This window comes from Pongo abelii, chromosome 19 (genome assembly GCF_028885655.2).
Source record: "Pongo abelii isolate AG06213 chromosome 19, NHGRI_mPonAbe1-v2.0_pri, whole genome shotgun sequence".
In the NCBI taxonomy this organism is placed as follows: Eukaryota; Metazoa; Chordata; class Mammalia; order Primates; family Hominidae; genus Pongo; species Pongo abelii.
The window spans coordinates 64,922,286-64,941,691 of NC_072004.2; the positions used below are offsets into that span (position 1 = coordinate 64,922,286).

The window sequence follows — 19,406 nt, forward strand, 5'->3', positions numbered from 1 at the left end:
ACTTTTTTCTTTAAATTTTCTTATGTGTATGATAATATTGTGGAAAGAAAAAGTAAAGCCTTGCCCTATGTTTTTTGGCTCTTCTGATCCCCCAGGAAAAGAGAGGCATGCATATAGGTAGACCAGGTGAGTGACAGCCCTCACGAAAAGAAAATAAAAGAGGAGAGATTCAGATCAAGACTTTTTCTAGTTTTCAAATATGAAAGGTTAAGAAGAGAAGGGGCATTTGGGGCTCACAGCCAACCAGCTGGTCGGCATTCCTACTACCCAAATATCTAAATGCCATAAGGGTGAATATGGGGTGAGGGTGAGAACGGGAAAAAACACAGGCCGCAAATTCAGTCCCATCTGGCACTTCGTAAGACTTAGTATTTTCATCTTTGTCCTTCCAAATCTATAGGTTTGCTCTTGCCCAACCTTCATATTGTTTTTGTGGGTCTCCAGGTGGGTCATGCGTAGGAAACTTTAGGGGACTACTTCATACTTGGTGGGAAGTACTTAAACTTGTAAACCCCAAGCTAAGGGTAGTTATGATCCCGGTGGGTGGCCAATTCTCCCCCAAACCTATGTTTATCCTGCCTTTCCTCCCCGTCTTCTTAAACGAGTCGGGATGGAGAGCTGAGTCACCTGAGACAGAGAGAAGGGACTTTTCAGAGTGTCTTCCGTCCCATTTGCGGACGTTAGATGAGCACACCGGGAAGCGATCCTTGACTCAGCCCGCTCTAGGTGTGGGCGTTGTGTCATTCCCCACACGTGACACTCTCCCAGGCGGCAGAAACCTCACTTGTCATGGGACTTATTCACTCCAGTGACTCCACCCCTTTCCTCCTCTGCTCCCCAACCTCCCACTTACCCTTTCCGCCCCACTTCAAGACTTGAGGAGAGGAGGGTGGCTGGAGCCTGGAAATGTCCCCGTCCCAAGTTGGCCAGAAGTAGTAGACACACTATTTGGGAAAGTGCCACATGTAACGTTCCAGTTTCACCCTTCTCCAGAGTGCTATCACCCTTCCTGTTTATTTTTTAATAACTTGAGATATAATTCACACGCCATATGATTCACTCACTTAACGTGTAAAGTTGAATGTCTTTTAGCATATTTAGAGTTGTGTATTCATCACTATAATACATTTTTAGAACATTTTTATTATCGCAAAAGGAAATCCCATACCTATTAGCAGTCACTCCCATTTCCCCTCATCTCACCCTTGCTCTTCCATAGCACAAAACAGTTCTATTCTATTCGAGACCACCTTTCCACTTAGGCAGACCCTGGTTATGGTTTTTTTCCCTCCCTTTCTGTTTCCAATTTTTTTCGGAGCCTAGAATTCTCAATCTGGAGAATCGGTTTGAGTCCCGGCTCAGCCCATTTCCCGTTGTAGCTGCGTGACCTTGAGAGCAACACCATTTTCCTGGGCCTAGTTTCTTTGTCCGTGAAACGAGGTCCAAACATCTACCGCTTTACGCCTGTTGTGGGGATGAAGTGAGTAGGTGCTTTGTGAGCTTTAAAAAGCCATAGAAATGCCAGCTAAGTTACCTCGTCACTCTTCCCGAACCCCTCCCTTTCCCCTGGGACCCGCCCCGCGAATCCCGCCGTGGATGGACACTACTTTCCACACGCCGACCTCAGTCTTTCCCATTGGCGCCCGCACCTTCCCGGCGGCGCCGGGTGTTGACGCCATGGCTTCCTCCGCCGGCGCCCGAAGACGCATGGCCCCGCCCCCAGCCGCGCCTGGCCTCCCGCGGCGCCCCGCCCATCTGGCCGACGCGGCGCCGGCCCCGCCCCGCGGATGACGTATGGCGCGCGCGGCCGGGCCGCCCCGGCAGTTGGTGCAGCGGCGGTTGGGGTGAGAGCGCCTACGCCACCCCTCCCCTCCTCCGGCCCCGGCCCCCACCCCGCCGGGCCCAGCCCCAGCCCCGGCCCGGGCTCCAGCCCTAGTACCCGTCCCAGCCCGAGTCGGGCCCGTCCCGTGCGGGCAGGTGCCGCCCCTCTGCCGGCGACGCCCCGGGCCGCCCGCCCGTCCGCTTGCCACCATGGAGCTGGAGGACGGTGTGGTGTATCAGGAGGAGCCCGGCGGCTCCGGGGCCGTGATGTCGGAGCGGGTGTCCGGCCTGGCCGGCTCCATTTACCGCGAGTTCGAGCGGCTCATCGGGCGCTACGACGAGGAGGTGGTCAAGGAGCTGATGCCGCTGGTGGTGGCTGTGCTGGAGAACCTGGACTCGGTGTTCGCGCAGGACCAGGAGCACCAGGTGGAGCTGGAGCTGCTGCGGGACGACAACGAGCAGCTCATCACCCAGTACGAGCGGGAGAAGGCGCTGCGCAAGCACGCTGAGGAGGTGAGGCCGGCGGCAGGGCGGGGGCCGCGGGATTCGTCTCCAGGGGCGGCCGGGGTGGGGATCGCGGCCCGGTCGGGGATGAGAGGCGCGACGGGCCTCCTGGAGGGCGGGCCTGAGGCCGATGCCCCCCGGGACCGAGCCCGGCGGCCTCCAGGTACCCCGGGAGCCAGGCTGGCGTTGGAAGCCGAGGCCGGCTACTGAGTGTCCTGGGAAGGGAGCGAGATGGAGGAGGCAGGGCCCGGGGAGGAAGCGACAGCCTGGCCTGAGGACACCTGGGGTTAGCCAAGGGCGGAGATTGTTGGGTGTCTGGTTGCTTCTTGTTGAGGGAAGTTTCCGACCACCGTGGGATAGTCAGATGGCGGTTCAAAGTTTTACCCTTGGGGAGGGGGACACTTCTGCCCTGGATATATAACTTCCGCTAGTTCCAGTACCTTTCCAGGGGGTTGCCTTGCTTTGGGAAGTTAGAGATCTCCCTCTTTCGGTCAGTTTCTTCTTGACGTTTTAATCTTGTTGAGAAAGAGGTCTTATTTTATGTTCTATGTGCCTTGGTTGACACTTTGTCAACTTTTAGATGTTGTGTGGCAGTACTCAATAAATATATAAACAATTTCGTTGGTATCCCAAACCAAAGCATTCCTCCGTATCAGGTTGTAACCTTGGACAGTTCCCTTAAAAAACCTCCATTTATTTATAAAAAGGATTGGGGGGCGGGATTGGGAAGATGTAGGTGACAGTTGGCAACACTTTTTCCGTCTGAGTTTCCTTCTCAGACTGCTGTTTATACGTGCATTTGGCCACCTGTTAACTCTAGCACCCGAGCAGTGACCTGGGCGCTCTCACCTCGACTCTGTGAACCTTTTGGAGTTCTAGGGTGCAAGTGATAGGTCCTTGGCTTCTTGAGACTGACAAGGAGTTTAGCTTTCAGCCTGCATTAGCGTTATTTCTGTGGACCTTATCGAAGGCAGGTGATGTGTCCTATTTTTGTTTCTCAAGCACTTAGCACACCTGGTTAAATACATGGTGATCAAAGGAGGCGAAATAACTAATTATTGAAGGAATGACATAGTATTTTTCAAAAAGACTTGAAGAGTTTTTAGGATGTGAGATTTGTAGCTCATTTCCTAACACTGAATAGTAACACCATTAAATTTTTTTTTGTTTTGTCACGTATACCTTTGCATCTGGTTAAATAGTTCTTTTCCTTTTTTAAAAGCTTGACTGTAGTGATGATTTTTAGTTGTGATTGTGGGATCCAATTTTCTCAAAGGAATGCTATTGAATTTGCCAAACAAAATTGACTTTTTTTTTTTTTTTTTTTTTTTTTGAGACGTAGTCTCACTCTGTTGCCCCGGGTGGAGTGCAGTGGAGTGATCTTGGCTCACTGCAGCCTCTGCCTCCCGGTGAGCCTCTGCCTCCCGGGTTCAAGCGATTCTTGTGCCTCAGCTTCCTAAGTAGCTAGGACAACACTCCCCGCTAATTTTTGTTTTTTGTAGAGACAGGATTTCTCCGTGGTGCCTAGGATGGTCTTGAACTCCTGGCCTCAAGTGATCTGCCCACTTTGGCCTCGGGCTGACCATCCCAGTGCTGGGATTACAGGCGTGAGCCACCGCACCCTGCCAGAGTGGACTATTTCAAGAGCTTTTCCTTTCATATAGGGAAGGAAGGGATGAAAAACCAAATAATGATAGGATCACAATTTCCGCTTGTTTGTTAGCACTCTTTATAGAACAGAGGTCAAGTGCTACTTGCTGCTTCATGCTCACATAGCCCCTTGCCAGTTTGTGGATATACATGGAAGTGACTGGGAATTAACCACATGTACGCACAGGTGACAAGCAAGCCTGACATGACCTTTTACCTCACGTAAAATAAATGCTCCCTCCAGCCTTAAACTTCTGTCAGTCCGTGTAAATATGGGCAAAATGCCAAGGTCACACGTGCCAAGAAAACCATCTGCCACAGGTTGCAGAATCAGAAAACAAAACTGCCCGACTGCTAGACTCTGGGTTCCATATTAATTTCTTAAGTAAATGACTCTAAAAAAAATAGGTTATCCAATGAATTTATTTGTAGTTTATATTTTTTCAGTTACATCTATAAATTCTCCATAGTGAAACCATTGAGCAAAGGGTCATGACCTGAGAACAGAGAACATTTATGAAATGCTAAATGAGCCAACTCCCAGGCCACAAACATAAACACACCTTGTTATCAGTTTTCTTTTCTTTTTTTTTTTTTTTTTTTTTTGAGACGGAGTCTCTCTCTGTTGCCAGGCTGGAGTGCAGTGGCACGATCTCGGCTCACTGCCTCCCGGGTTCAAGCAATTCTTCTGCCTCAGCCGCCCGAGTAGCTGGGACTATAGGCACATGCCACCCTGCCCAGCTAATATATATATATTTTTTGCTTTTTAGTAGAGACGGGGTTTCGCCTTGTTGCCCAGGTTGGTCTCGAACTCCTGAGCTCAGGCAATCCACTCGCCTCAGCCTCCCAAAGTGCTGGGATTACAGGTGTGAGCCACCACGCCCGGCCATCAGTTTTCACGTAAGATCATAAATTGTGTGTTGCTCAGTATCCAGAAATTGTCTCCCTTTGGCCAATATGTAGAGTGAATTCTGTGTTTAGTTTTCTGTGAGTGCTTTGTTTGCGCCCTTTTTTTTTTTTTTTTTTTTGAGACGGAGTCTTGCTCTGTCACCCAGGCTGGAGTGCAGTGGCACAATCTCGGCTCACTGCAACCTCCGCCTCCCGGGTTCAAGCGATTCTCCTGCCTCAGCCTCTTGAGTAGCTGGGATTACAAGCGCGTGCCACCACGCCTGGCTAATTTTTTTGTATTTTTGGTAGAGACGGGGTTTCACCATTTTAGCTAGGATAATCTCAATCTCCTGACCTCGTGATCTGCCGGCCTCAGCCTCCCAGAGTGCTGGGATTACAGGCGTGAGCCACCGTGCCGGCCTGTTTGTGTCTTTAATGTGGAGACCAAGAGTCTATTGTAGCAAAAGTAAGTGCCTCAGGGTATTTACAGCAAAAGTGATTTGAAAGCATGGAAATTATCCATCACCAGAGAGAGTAAAGTAAATTCTGAGCACCTGTGTGGAAACTTAGGTGGGTATGTAGATAGAATGTTTTAGGAATGTGTGAGGTGCTATGATCTCTTGCTTGCAGGAATTCTCAGCAAGGCATCAAAAATTTAATCTTTATATTGATAGGACATATTTTGAATACCTTCTGACTTTTTCCTTTGCTTTTATTTGAATTTCTATTGTGGAGCTAGTCTGCTGTTTTAGGGATTCTTTAAAAACAACCTAAAGAAGGGCTAATTTTAGATAGATTTGGACTGCTTTCAGATGCTAATCAAGAAATCTGTCATCTTATCGCCCATCACTCTCTCCTTTGGGCTGCCTGCGACACACCTCTCCATTCTTTAACCAAGACCCGTCTGATGCCTTTGCCCATGCTCTAGAATGCTCTCCTTAGAATTTTACATAGCTAGCTCCTCACTTTCTACTCTGTTTCAATTTCACTTTTTCAACCAGAACATCCTGTTGACTCTATCCAGAATAAGCCCTGTGAACCTATTGAATAATTTATTTTAAAATCAGTGGCTTTTAAATTTAAATTCTTTTTGGAGACAGAGTCTCAATCGCCTAGGCTGGGGTGTAGTGGCACAGTCACGGTTCACTGCAGCCTCAGTCTCTTGGGCTCAAGTGATCCTCTTGCCTCAGCCTTCTGAGTAGCTAGGACCACAGACATGCATTACCACACTGGGCTAATTAAATTTTTTACAGAGACAGGGTCTCACTATGTTGCCCAGTCTGGTCTGGAACTCCTGGGCTCAAGTGATCCTCCTGCCTTGTGGATCCTGCCAAAGTGTTGGGACTTACAGGGGTGAGCCACTGTGCCCAGCCCAGTGATTTTTTAAAATAAAAATCTGGATACAAAATGATCTGGAGAGAGAGGTTATAACTGGGTATGTTAGGGTTTTTCTGCAACTTCTGATTCTTTTAATACAGCCATGATTTGCTGTAATTTTTAAAAAAGGGCCAGGTGTGGTGGCTCACATCTATAGTCCCAGCACTTTGGGAGGCCGAGGCAGACGGATCACTTGAGGTCAGGAGTGTGAGACCAGCCTCGCCAACATGATGAAACCCTGTCTGTACTAAAAATACAAAAATTATCCGGGTGTGGTGGTGGGCGCCTGTAATCCCAGCTACTGGGGAGGCTGAAGCAGAAGAATTGCTTGAACCCGGGAGATGGAGGTTGCAGTGAGCTGGGATCGTGCCACTGTACTCCAGCCTGGGCAGTAGAGTGAGACTCCCTCTCAAAAGAAAAGAAAAAAAAAGAAACTTCTGAAAAGTAGACATACGAGTTTAAAGAACCTTTAGGAATTTAGTTCTCAGTGATTCTGTGGGTCTTGTATGTCATCACTGTTATTCTCAAAGTGAGAGCTCATTTAGCATCATTCAGTAGAGGGAGATTACACATAAAAACAAAGAGGCACCGTCTTCCTTCCTTTTCTTTTTCTTTTCTTTTCTTTTTTTTTGAGATGGAGTTTCCTCTGTTGCCCAGGCTAGAGTGCAATGGTGCGATCTCGGCTCACTGCAACCTCCGCCTCCTGGGTTCAAACAGTTCTCCTGCCTCAGCCTCTCAAGTAGCTGGGATTACAGGCATGCGTCACCACACCTGGCTAATTTTGTATTTTTAGTGGAGTTGGGGTTTCTCCATGTTGGTCAGGCTGGTCTCGAACTCCTGACCTCAGGTGATCCGCCCGCCTCGGCCTCCTAAAGTGCTGGGATTGCCACTGTGAACCACCATGCCTGGCCCCTTCCCTCCTTTTTGAGATAGACTCATACATGGAGAGAATGGGCTGAAGAGAGAATATCTTTACTGGGAATGGATTATGTGATTTTGTGTCTGCTTTTTTGTGGCCTTTTGCTTTAAAAAAAAAAAAAAAAAAAAAAAAGGACGAGTTTGAGCCTGGGCAACGTAGTGAGACCCTTCTTCCCCAAAAACCATAAAAAAAATTAGTTGGGTGTGATGGTGCGAGCCTGTAGTCCTAGCTACTCAGGAGGCTAAGGCAGGAGGATCACTTGAGCCCAGGAGTTTGAGACTGCAGTGAGTTATCATGGCCATGGCACTCCAGCCTTGACAACAGGGCAAGACCCTGTTTCTTACCAAAAAAACAAAACAATAGGATGACTGAATGCAGAGGTGAGAGACACTACTGAGAACTTTCTAACTTGTTTCCACGGAATCAGCACTTAAAGCAGTAACAAAATGATTTTTGTTTAAATGGAGACTTTTGACACTTCTTGTCTTTGGAAGTGTATGAACATGGGACCCATAAGACTCATGGGCAGGAAAATAGGTATTGACACTCATTGCTCTTGTTTTAGTGTTCTCATTCATTCATAAATTTTTTTTTTTTGAGACAGAGTCTCACTGTCACCCAGGCTGGAGTGCAGTGGCATGATCCCAGCTCATTGCAACCTCTGCCTCCCAGGTTCAAGCAATTCTCCTGTCTCAGCTGCCTGAGTAGCTGGGATTACAGGTGTGCACCACTACACTCAGCTAATTTTTGTATTTTCAGTAGAGACAGGGTTTCACCATGTTGGCCAGGGTGGTGTAAAACTCCTGACCTCAAGTGATCCATCTACCTTGACCTCCCAAAGTGCTGGGATTACAGGCATGAGCCACCACACTTGGTCCACACTTGATATTTTATTTTTTAATTTTATTTATTTTTGAGACTGAGTTTCACACTCTGTTGCCCAGGCTGGGGTGCAGAGGCACGATCTTGGCTTACTGCAACCTCTGCCTTCTGGGTTCAAGCAATTCTCCTGTCTCAGCCTTCTGAGTAGCTGGGATTATAGGCATGAGCCACCACACCCAGCTACTTTTTGTATTTTTAGTAGAGATGGGGTTTCACCATGTTAGCCAGGCTGGTCTTGAACTCCTGACCTCATGATCTGCCCACCTTGGCCTACCAAAGTGCTGGGATTACAGGCATGAGCCACCATGCCTGGCCCATTTTTTAAAAAAATTATTTTTGAGACAGAGTCTTGTGCTGTCACCCAGGCTGGAGTGCAGTGGTGCGATCTCAGATCACTGTAACTCCCACCTCCCGGGTTCAAGCGATTCTCCAGCCTCAGCCTCCCTAGTAGTTTGGGATTACAGGCACGCGCCAGCACACCCAGCTAATTTTTGTAGTTTTAATAGAGAAGGGGTTTCACCGTGTTGTCCAGGCTGGTCTCGAACTCTTGACCTCAGGTGATCCCCCTGCCTTGGCCTCCCAGAGTGCTGGGATTACAAGCGTGAGCCACTGCACCTGGCCTAAAAAACACATACTTTAATATTTTTATAGATCTTTTGATTGATTGACTGATTGAGACGAGATCTCACTCTGTTGCCCAGGCCAGAGTGCAGTGGTGTGATCCTGGCTCACTGTGACCTCTGCCTCCTGGGTTCAAGTGATCTTCCCATCTCAACTTTCCAAATAGCTGGGACTACAGGATCATGCCGCCATGCCTGGCTAATTTTTGTATTTTTTGTAGAAATGGGTTTCCCATGTTGCCCAGGCTGATCTTGAACATTTGGGCTCAGACGTTCCTCGCACCTCAGCCTCCCAAAGTGGTGTGATTACAGGTGTGAGCCACTGCACCCAACCTATTTTCTTTTGTTGTTGTTGTTTTTTTTTTTGAGACAGAGTCTTGCTTTGCCACCCACGCTGGAGTGTGGTGGCGCGATCTTGGCTCACTGCAACCTCTGCCTCCTGGGTTCAAGCAGTTCTTCTGCCTCATCCTCCTGAGTAGCTGGGACTACAGGTGCTCACAACCACGCCCTGCTAACTTTTGTATTTTTAATAGAGGTGGGGTTTCACCATGTTGTCCAGGCTGGTATTGAACTCCTAACCTCAGGTGATCCACCTGCCTTGGCCTCCCAAAGTGCTGGGATTACAGGTGTGAGCCACTGTGCCCGGCCAACCTGTTTTCTTTTTCTTTTCTTTCTTTTTTTTTTTTTTTGATACGGCATTTCGCATTTGTTGCCCAGGCTGGAGTGCAATGGCGTGATCTCAGCTCACTGCAACCTCCGCCTCCCAGATACAAAGGATTCTCCTGCCTCAGCCTCCTGAGTAGCTGGGATTACAGGCATGTGCCACCATGGCCAGCTAATTTTGTATTTGTAGTAAAGATGGGGTTTCTCCATGTTGGTCAGGCTGGTCTCGAACTCCCAACCTCAGGTGATCCGCCGGCCTCGGCCTCCCAAAGTCCTGGGATTACGGGTGTGAGCCACCACGCCCTGCAGCGGCCAAAATTTTTTCATATTTTTATAAATACCATTTTTTTTTCTGAACCGTTTGTTTTTGTGATTTTTTTCCTTTGGTTGGGTTTGTTTTTTTTTTTTTCTTTTTTTTTTTTTTAGAGATGAGGTCCAGGCTGGAGTGCAGTTGTGCTATCATGGCCCACAGCAGCCTTGACCTCCAGAGCTCAAGTAGATCCCACTTCCTCAGCCTCTGAGCAGCTGTGACTATAGGCATGCGCCACCATGCCTGGCTAATTTTTAATTTTTTTTGTAGAAACAGGGTCTCGTTATGTTATGCAGGCTGGACTCACTATGTTGCCCAGTCTGGTCTGGAACTCCTGGGCTCAAGTGATCCTCCTGCCTTGTGGATCCTGCCAAAGTTTTTTTTTTTTTTTTTTTTTGTTGAGACAGAGTCTTGCTCTGTCGCCAGTCTGGAGTGCAGTGGAGTGTCTTGGCTCGCTGCAACCTCCACCACCTGGGTTCAAGCGATTCTCCTGCTTCAGCCTTCTGAGTAGCTGGGACTACAGGCACGCACCATCACACCCAGCTAATTTTTGTATTTTTAGTGGAGATGGGGTTTCACCATGTTGGCCAGGATGGTCTCGATCTCTTGACCTCAAGTCATCTGCCTGCCCCAGCCTCCCAAAGTGCTAGGATTACAGGTGTGAGCCACTGCGTCCGGCCTTTTTTGTTGTTGTTGTTGTAGAGATGGGGTCACACTGTGTTGCCCAGGCTTGTCTTGAATTCCTGGCCTCAAGACATTTTCTTACCTCTGCCTCCCAAAGTGTTGGGATTGTAGGTGTGAGCCACCACACCTGGCCATGGTTAACGATTCGAATAATGTTCACACTGCCCCTAGCCAGAGTAGATAGAGATATGCCCCTGCACCTAGTCATTCAGACACTTTCTGAAATGAACAATCTATGTTTGTTTTCTGGCGGGAGTGGGATGGGAAGGGGTATGGTTGTTGCTTTATGAAATAGTAATTTGTTAGTTAATTATTACTTAAGCTCCTAAGACATTTTTTTAAAGACAAAGACTAGCTCTGGATTAAGACACCTTTTTTTAAATTTGAGATTTCTGAATGTGAATATCTAAATGAGATACCGTTATGTGTCCCTGCTGCAGTGACACTCGTATTTTTATTTAGTTAAAAATCACAAAAGAATGCTACGCATGGTGGCTCACGCCTGTAATTTCAGCACTTTGGGAGGCCGAGGTGGTGGATTACCTGAGGTCAGGAGTTCAAGACCAGCCCTGACCAACATGGTGAAACCCCGTCTCTACTAAAAACACAAAAATTAACTGGGCATGGTGGCGAACGCCTGTAATCCAAGCTACTCCGGAGGCAGAGGAAGGAAAATCGCTTGTACCTGGGAGGTGGAGGTTGTAGCGAGCCAATATCTCGCCATTGCACTCCAGCCTGAGCTACAGAGTGAGACTGTGTCTTCAAAAGAAAAAACAAAAAACAAAATCACAAAAGAGGACACCAAACTGGGTATAGTACCAAACTGGTTCAGAGGGTAGATTAGTAGATTGACTATTCACTGGATTGCTGAAGTGTGTGCCATAAGTCACACATCCAATTCTGTGCTTGAGAGAGTACAGGATTCCTGCTTCTTGAAATCTTTACCTTACCTTTAACTACATGCTGCTTATTTATGTTGTACAGAACTTTGCTTCCCAGGAGAACTGATATTAGAACCTACCCAAGTTATTTTGCTCTGCTCTGCACTCAATAAATACAGCTGTTATCTAAATAAATTATTAGGTTGTAGTCAGAAATATCTGCATAGACCAGTTTAATAATGTATGTAATGTTATATGTATTTAAAAAGCTGTTATTTGGAAATGGGTATATATAAGTTCTGTTTTATACTTTGAAATCTTGACCAGTGATATTTAATTATTGCTTTGAACATAGCACTGTTTTCTCTTTTCTTTCCTTTTTTTTTTTTTTTGAGACGGAGTCTTGCTCTGTCACCCTGGCTGGAGTGCAGTGGCGGGATCTCGGCTCACTGCAACCTCCGCCTCCTGGATTCAAGCGATTCTCCTGCCTCAGCCTCCCGTGTAGCTGGGACTACAGGTGCCCACCACCACACCTGGCTAATTTTTTGTATTTTTAGTAGAGATGGGGTTTCACCACGTTAGCCAGGATGGTCTCAATCTGACCTCGTGATCTGCCCGCCTCGGCCTCCCAAAGTGGTGGGATTACAGGCATGAGCCACCCGCCCGGCCATACTGTGTTTTATTTTCTTAAGAATTACAGCGTTCAGTAGTTTGGCATAATAGGCACACCCAAAAATGTTTGAAGTGAACCATGGGAATTTATATATTAATGTAATAGAGAAGTACCGAGTTGAGGGTATAGAATTTTATTTTATGTTATTTTTTTCGAGACAAGGTCTGGCCCAGGTTGGAGTGCAGTGGTGCGATCTTGGCTCACTGCAACCGTTGCCTCTTGGGCTCAAGCCATCCTTCCATCTCAGCCTCCCAAGTAGATGGGACTACAGGTGTACACCGCCACGCCCAGCTAATTTTTGATATTTTGTAAAGACGGGTTTCACCATGTTGCCCAGGCTGGTCTCGAATTTGTGAGCTCAAGTGATCTGCCTGCCTCGGCCTCCCAAAGTGCTGGGATTACAAGCGTGAGCCACCGCATCCAGCTAGGGTTGTTTTTTTTTAAAGGTTAGTAAACTTTTTCAGTAAATCCACCACCACCCCTCCCAACTTTTTATTAGGTAAACTTTCAAACATATAGAAAAACGGAAAGTACATTTGTCATTTGTATACCCACTATATAGATTCAGTAGTTGTTGTTTTATTTATCTGTCTGTATATGTGGATGTGTGGGTGTGGATACACATATACACACATACACATATTTAATTGCTGAACCATTTTAAATTGCAGACATACTTTGCCCTCAGTACTTAACATATTTAAATTACAGACATTATGATACTTAGCCTCTCAGTATTTAACATACTTATCTCCTAAAAAATGAGAATATTCTGCCATATAACCACAATATTATTTACGTCTGAGAACATTTCCAAGGCCGGGTGTAGTAGCTAATGCCTGTAATCCCAGCACTTTGGGAGGCTGAGGTGGGCGGAACACTTGAGCTCATGAGTTGAAGATCAGTCTGGGTAACATGGCAAAACCTTGTCTCTACAAAAAATATAAAAATTAGCGTGGTGTGATGGTGTGTGCCTATAGTCCCAGCTACTTGGGGGGCTGAGGCAGGAGGATCGCACCAGCCTAGGAAGTCAAGGCTGAGGTAAGATGTGTTCATGCCACTGTGCTCCAGCCTGGGCAACACAGTGAGACTCTGTCAAAAAAAAAAGAATAAAAAGAAGCTTTGTAATATCATCTAATATTAATTTGAATTAATTTTTAAGAGCACGGTATATGTCAGTTATTATATAGCTAACTAGCTTCTTAATATGTTTATAATGAATTAATGAAACTCATCTGGGAGGAAGTGTTTGCATTTTAGTTACTTTTCTATATGAAGTTTAGATTTGAGGCCGGACACAGTGGCTCATGCCTGTAATCCCAGCACTTTGGAAGGCCGAGGTGGGCAGATCATGAGGTCAGGAGTTCGAGACCAGCCTGACCAACATGGTGAAACCCCGTCTCTACTAAAAATACAAAAATTAGCTGGGCATGGTGGCATGTGCCTGTAATCCCAGCTACTCTGGAGGCTGAGGCAGGAGAATCACTTGAACCTGGGAGGTGGAGGTTGTGGTGAGCTGAGATCGTGCCACTGCACTCCAGTCTAGGCGACAGAGCAAGACTCCATCTCAAAAAGAAAAAGAAATTTAAATGTGAAATCTACAAAATGGAATTAAAATTGGCTAATTTTGTTTTAAAATTATCACATTGGCCAGGTGTGGTGGCTCATGCCTATAATCTTAGCACTTTGGGAGTCTGAGGCGGGTGGATCACCTGAGGTCAGGAGTTCAAGACCAGCCTGACCAACATGGAGAAACCCTGTCTCTACTAAAAATATAAAAGTAGCTGGGCTTGGTGGTGCACACCTGTAATCCCAGCTACTCAGGAGGCTGAGGCAGGAGAATCGCTTGAACCTGGGAGGTAGAGGTTGCAGTGAGCCGAGATCATGCCATTGCACTCTAGCCTGGGCAACAAGAGCGAAACTTTGTCTCAAAAAAAAATAAAAATAAAAATAAATAAATAAAATTACCACATAAAAACTATTATGGACCAGGCACAGTGGTTCATGCTTATAATCTTAGCAGTTTGGGAGGCCAAGGAAGGAGGATAGCTTGAGCCCCAGAGTTCCAGAACAGCCTGGGCAACGTAGTGAGACCGTATCTTTACAAAAAATAGAAAAATTAGCCGGGTGTGTTGGTATGCACCTGTGGCTCCAGCTACTTGAGACCCTGAGGTGGGAGGATCCCTTGAGCCCAGGAGGTCGAGGTTGCAGTGACCCCTGATTATGCGACTGCACTCTGGCACACAGCACCCTTGCTCTGGGTGACAGAGCAAGACCCTGTCTCAAAAAGAAAACAAATTATTTTTCCCCTTTTTGAAACTTTGAGATACAGAAATACAGAAACAGACCCTACATTTAATATTTTTGCTAGTAACTATTTTTTTTTTTTTGAGACAATCTTTTGCTTTGTCACCCAGGCCGGAGTGTAGTGGTGCAGTTTCATCTCACCACAACCTCTGCCTCCTGGGCTCAAGTGATTCTTGTGCCTCAGCCTTCTGAGTAGCTGGAACTACAGGTGTCTGCCACCACACCCAGCTAATTTTTGTATTTTTAGTAGAGACGGGGTTTCGCCATGTTGACCATGCTGGTCTTGAACTTGCAACCTCAGGTGACCTGCCTACCTCAGCCTCCCAAAATGCTGGGATAACCAGCACCAGCCACCGCCCCATGGCCATCTTTTTATTTTTATTTTTATTTTTATTTTAAATCATGTATTTCCAGGATATCTTGTTTCTGACATGTTTACCTGCTCTGCCAGGGTTATAGAGCCTGAGAAATTCTTTTACCTGCTGATAAGATTTCCTCTGGGATATAGGCCTAGAATTTTTATGATTCTGGATTCTATTACTGCCCCCCTCCCTTTTTTTTTTGAGACAGTGTCTCATGCTATTGCCCAGGCTGGAGAGCAGTGTTGCAATCAGAGCTCACTGTAGCCTCAACCTCCTGGGCTCAAGCTATCCCCCTACCTTAGCCTCCCAAGTAACTGAGATTATAGTTGTGAACCACATGTGACATCTATTATTGCCTTTTTTTTTTTTTAAACCTTTTTTTTGATGGAGTCTTGCTGTCGCCCAGGCTGGAGTGCAATGGCGTGATCTTGGCTCACTGCAACCTCCACCTCCCGGGTTCAAGCAATTCTCCTGCCTCAGCCTCCCGAGTAGCTGAGAGTACAGGCACGTGCCACCATGCCCAGCTAATTTTTGTAGTTTTAGTAGAGATGGGGTTTTACCATATTGGCCAGGCTGGTCTCAAACTCCTAACCTTGTGATCTGCCCACCTTGGCCTCCCAAAGTGCTGGGATTACAGGCGTGAGCCACCGTGTCTGAGTATTATTGCCCTTTAAAGTGTGTTTTCTCTTGTTCTTCCTGCAGTTTAATTAAATTAATTAATTTTTTTGGGTAGGGATGGGGGTCAAACTGTGTTGCCCAGGCTGGTCTCAAACTCCTGGCCTCAAATGATCTGCCACCTCGGCCTCCCAAGGTGCTAGGATTGCAGGTGTGAGCCACTGCGTCCGGCCTTCCTGCAGTTTCTTTTAAAGAGCTGGACAGGAACTTTATGATTTTCTAGTTCTACCTTATCCCATTCCCCCAAGTAGGTGGAAAGATAAACAGAAACATAGATGCTTAGAAAGAACAAATATTTATTGAGCCAGGCTCTGTTCTTTTTCTGTTTTTTTTTTTTTTTTTTTTGAGATGGAGTCTCACTCTTGCCCAGGCTAGAGTGCAGTGGCGGGATCTAGGCTCACTGCAACCTCCGCCTCCCGGGTTCAAGTGATTCTTCTGCCTCAGCCTTCCAAGTAGCTGGGACTACAGGCGTGCACCGTCATGCTCAGCTAATTTTTGTATTTTTAGTAGAGATGGGGCTTCACCATATTGGCCAGGCTGGTCTTGAACTCCTGACCTTGTGATCTGCCCACCTCAGCCTCCCAAAGTGCTAGGATTACAGGCGTGAGCCACTGCACCTGGACTTTTTTATTTTTATTTTTTTAAATTAAGACAGAGTCTTGCTCTATTGCCCAGACTGGAGTGCAGTGGCTTGATCTCGGATCACTGCAACCTCCGCCTCCCAGGTTCAAGTGATTTTCCCACCCTAGCTTCCTGAGCAGCTTGGATTACAGGCACCCGCCACCACACCTGGCTAATTTTTGTATTTTTGGTAGAGACAGGGTTTCACCATGTTGGCCAGGCTGGTCTCAAATTCCTGACCTCAAGTGATCCACCTCCCTTGGCCTCCCAAAGTGCTGGGATGACAGGCATGAGCCACCGCGCCTGGCAGAACAAGGCACTGTTCTAAGCCCTGGGGATGTAGCCACTAATGAAACAGACAAGGAAGGTAGCCCATCTTGTCTTGGAGTTTACATTGCAATAAACAATAAGCAAACCAGTTAATTACAAATCGTGATAGATGCCATGCAGGAAATAAACAGGGTGATGGGATAAAGACTAGAGTGGCAGGTACTTTATTTTACTTAAAAAATTTTTTTTAATTTTATTTTTCTTATCTATTTATTTTGAGACACGTTCTTGCTCTGTCACCCAGGCTGATGTGCAGTGGAGTGATCATAGCTCACTGCAGCCTCGAATTCCTGGGTTCAAGTGATTCTTTTGCCTCAACCTCCCGAGTAGCTGGGACTACAGGTGTATGCCATCATGCCCAGCTAGTGTGTGTGTGTGTGTGTGTGTGTATATATAGAGATGGGGGTCTTGCTATGTTGCCCAGGATGGGCACTTGAACTCCTGGCCTCAAGTGATCCTCCTGCCTCTGCTTCCCAAAGTACTGGTATTACAGACATGAACCACTGCGCCCGGCCATAATTTTATTTTTTTTAACCAAGCAAGCAGCAGTGAAGAGGTAGGCACTTTAGATGGAACAAACGAGTTAATAAAGGTTAAGCTTTAAGTGTTTTTTCTTTTTTTTTTTGAGACAGCCTGCTCTGCCGCCCAGGCTGGAGTGCAGTGGCGCAATCTCGGCTCACTGCAAGCTCCATCTCCCGGGTTCACGCCATTCTCCTGCCTCAGCCTCCTGAGTAGCTGGGACTACAGGCGCCTGCCACCACGCCCAGCTAATTTTTTTGTATTTTTAGTAGAGACGGGGTTTCACCGTGTTAGCCAGGATGGTCTCAATCTCCTGACCTCGTGATCCGCCCGCCTCGGCCTCCCAAGGTGCTGGGATTACAGGCTTGAGCCACCGCGCCCGGCCAAGCTTTAAGTGTTTTTTCAAGCTACTGGGGAAGAAAAGGGAAGAAAAAAAGGTTAAGCTGCTCTTTCAGCAAATAATTCATTTCATCTCATAAGATAATTGTTTAGGTCTGAAACTTTAGATACATATTCAGAGTGTCTCCTACTCATTATTCTTGAACATTCAGAAAAGTTAGCTCTCATAAATGCCTTTCTTGTTTTCTATCTTATTCCTTCTCATACTTGATGTCTCAGCAGTGTTTTTTGGCTCCTTCTTCCTTTGAGAAACATTATATTTAGTTCGTTTGACTTTGAAATTCCTCTTACCTACGTGACCATTCTGTGGATTCTTCTTACTCAGATGAATGTTGTGCGCCTGGGCATTCTTTCTAAGAATTTCTATTCCCAGGGGTTCAATTTACCATTTGTTGATTATTACAAAATGTTTAACCTACTCATCTAACAGATTTTATTTATTTATTTATTTATTTATTTATTTATCTATTTATTTTTGAGACAGAGTCTCGCTCAGTCACCTAGGCTGGAGTGCAGTGGTGCCATCTCGGCTCACTGCAAGCTCCGCCTCCCCAGTTCACACCATTCTCCTGCCTCAGCCTCCCGAGTAGCTGGGACTACAGGCGCCCGCCACCACTTCCGGCTAATTTTTTTGTGTTTTTAGTAGAGATGGGGTTTAACCATGTTAGTCAGGTTGGTCTCGATCTCCTGACTTCGTGATCTGCCCGTCTCGGCCTCCCAAAGTGCTGGGATTACAGGCGTGAGCCACCGCACCCAACCTATTTATTTATTTTTGAGATGGAGTTTCGCTCTTGTTACCCAGGCTGGAGTGCAATGGCGTGAACTCGCCTCGCTATCACCTCCACCTCCCGGGTTTAAGCAATTCTCCTGTCTCAGCCTCTGGAGTAGCTGGGATTACAAGCAAGCGCCACCACACCTGGCTAGTTTTGTAGTTTTAGTAGAGATGGTGTTTCTTCATGTTGGTCAGACTGGTCTTGATCTCGCGACCTTGGGTGATCCGTCCACCTCGGACTCCCAAAGTGCTAGAATTACAGGCGTAAGCCACCACGCCTGGCCTTACAGATACTTTCATTGAGTGCCAACTATGTGCATGATACTGTGCCCATTGGACATACAGTGGTGAGTAAAACAGACAAGGTCCTTCTCTCATGGAACTAATAGCCTACCTTAAGGCCAAATCTCTCTCTGGAGTTTCAGATTCATCTTATGATTGTTTATTGGGCATGAATATCTCCCAACGTGTCCAAAACTGAACTTATTTCCCAAACCTGGTTCTCTTTTGTTCCCTATCTTCATGAAGGATACCACCATCTACCTGGCCAGAAATCAGATTACCATCCCTAACTCTTCCTCATTCCCATTGCTACTTTCTTTTGTTTTCAACTTTTAAATATTGCTGGAATCTCATTACTTTCTAAATCCATTTATACTACTCTGGTACAGGACACCAATATTGCTCACCCTGAATGCAAACTCCATAGACCTGGAAGTTTGTCATTCACCACTATATCCCAGTAGCTAGCACGTAGAAAGTGCCAGGGAAATTTTTCTGAAGAGATGAATGGACAACTAAAACTAGTCCATAACTGATTTTTCTGCTTCCAGTATGGCCAACCTATAAACTGCCCATTCTCTCCAAAATGGAAATCTGATCAGATCATTCCACAAGCCCTTAGTGGCTTTTTCTCAGATTCCTGGGCTCAAGTGGTCGTCTCACTTCAGCTTCTCAAAATGCTGAGAATACAGATGTGAGGCACCGTGCCTGGCCAGTTGCTCTTTCTAAAGCTCTTGAAAATGACTTAAGTTCCTAACATACAAGACCTTGTGATCTGGCTGCCCCAATCTTGTCAGTCTCATCTGTTTCTTTTTGAGCCATAGTGAACATTTTGAATTTGGTTTGTAAAAAATATTCTCTCTCCAGGCCTTCCTAAAAGCTGTCCCTTTGCTTGGCACTCACTTTCTCTTTTCTGTTGCCTTATTTTATTTATCTTTCAGGTTTCAATTCTGGAAAGCCTTAACACCCGAGTGTGGATTGGGCACATTTTATATCCTTCCACAGCTTGCAGTCCTCCTGCCCTCTTGTAGCACTTTCAGTGCTGTGTCAAACTAACCTATTGCTTTTATTCTCCCACCAACTAGGATGCAGTAGATAATTAACAGAAATTTGTTGGTTGGATGGATGAATATGCTAAAGGTCAAATTGCTAAGACTAACCATTTAAAGTTCTCTTTGTGCATTCAAATTATCGTTCCTCCTTCTGGTGCCAAGTTATGCTAAAACTTCCAAAAAGTTTTTCAATAAGTCCTTTCACTTTTGCATAT

The 19,406-nt window shown here is 46.3% G+C and overlaps 1 protein-coding gene across 7 annotated transcripts in view; it reads left to right on the plus strand.

Moving 5' to 3' along the window:
* The first annotated feature begins 1,789 nt into the window (after nucleotides 1-1,789).
* The window catches only part of SPAG9 (sperm associated antigen 9), a 153,725-nt gene continuing 136,108 nt past the window's right edge, over nucleotides 1,790-19,406 (plus strand). For 2 of the 7 annotated variants that reach the window (XM_024234706.3, XM_063718134.1), the window contains exon 1: nucleotides 1,825-2,334. In XM_024234706.3, the coding sequence (XP_024090474.2) occupies nucleotides 2,032-2,334 (303 nt within the window). In that variant the 5' untranslated portion in view covers nucleotides 1,825-2,031. Of the gene's footprint in view, nucleotides 2,335-19,406 lie in introns of all 7 variants that reach the window. The other 5 variants (XM_024234703.3, XM_024234705.3, XM_063718135.1 and 2 more) reach the window with 5 other exon arrangements.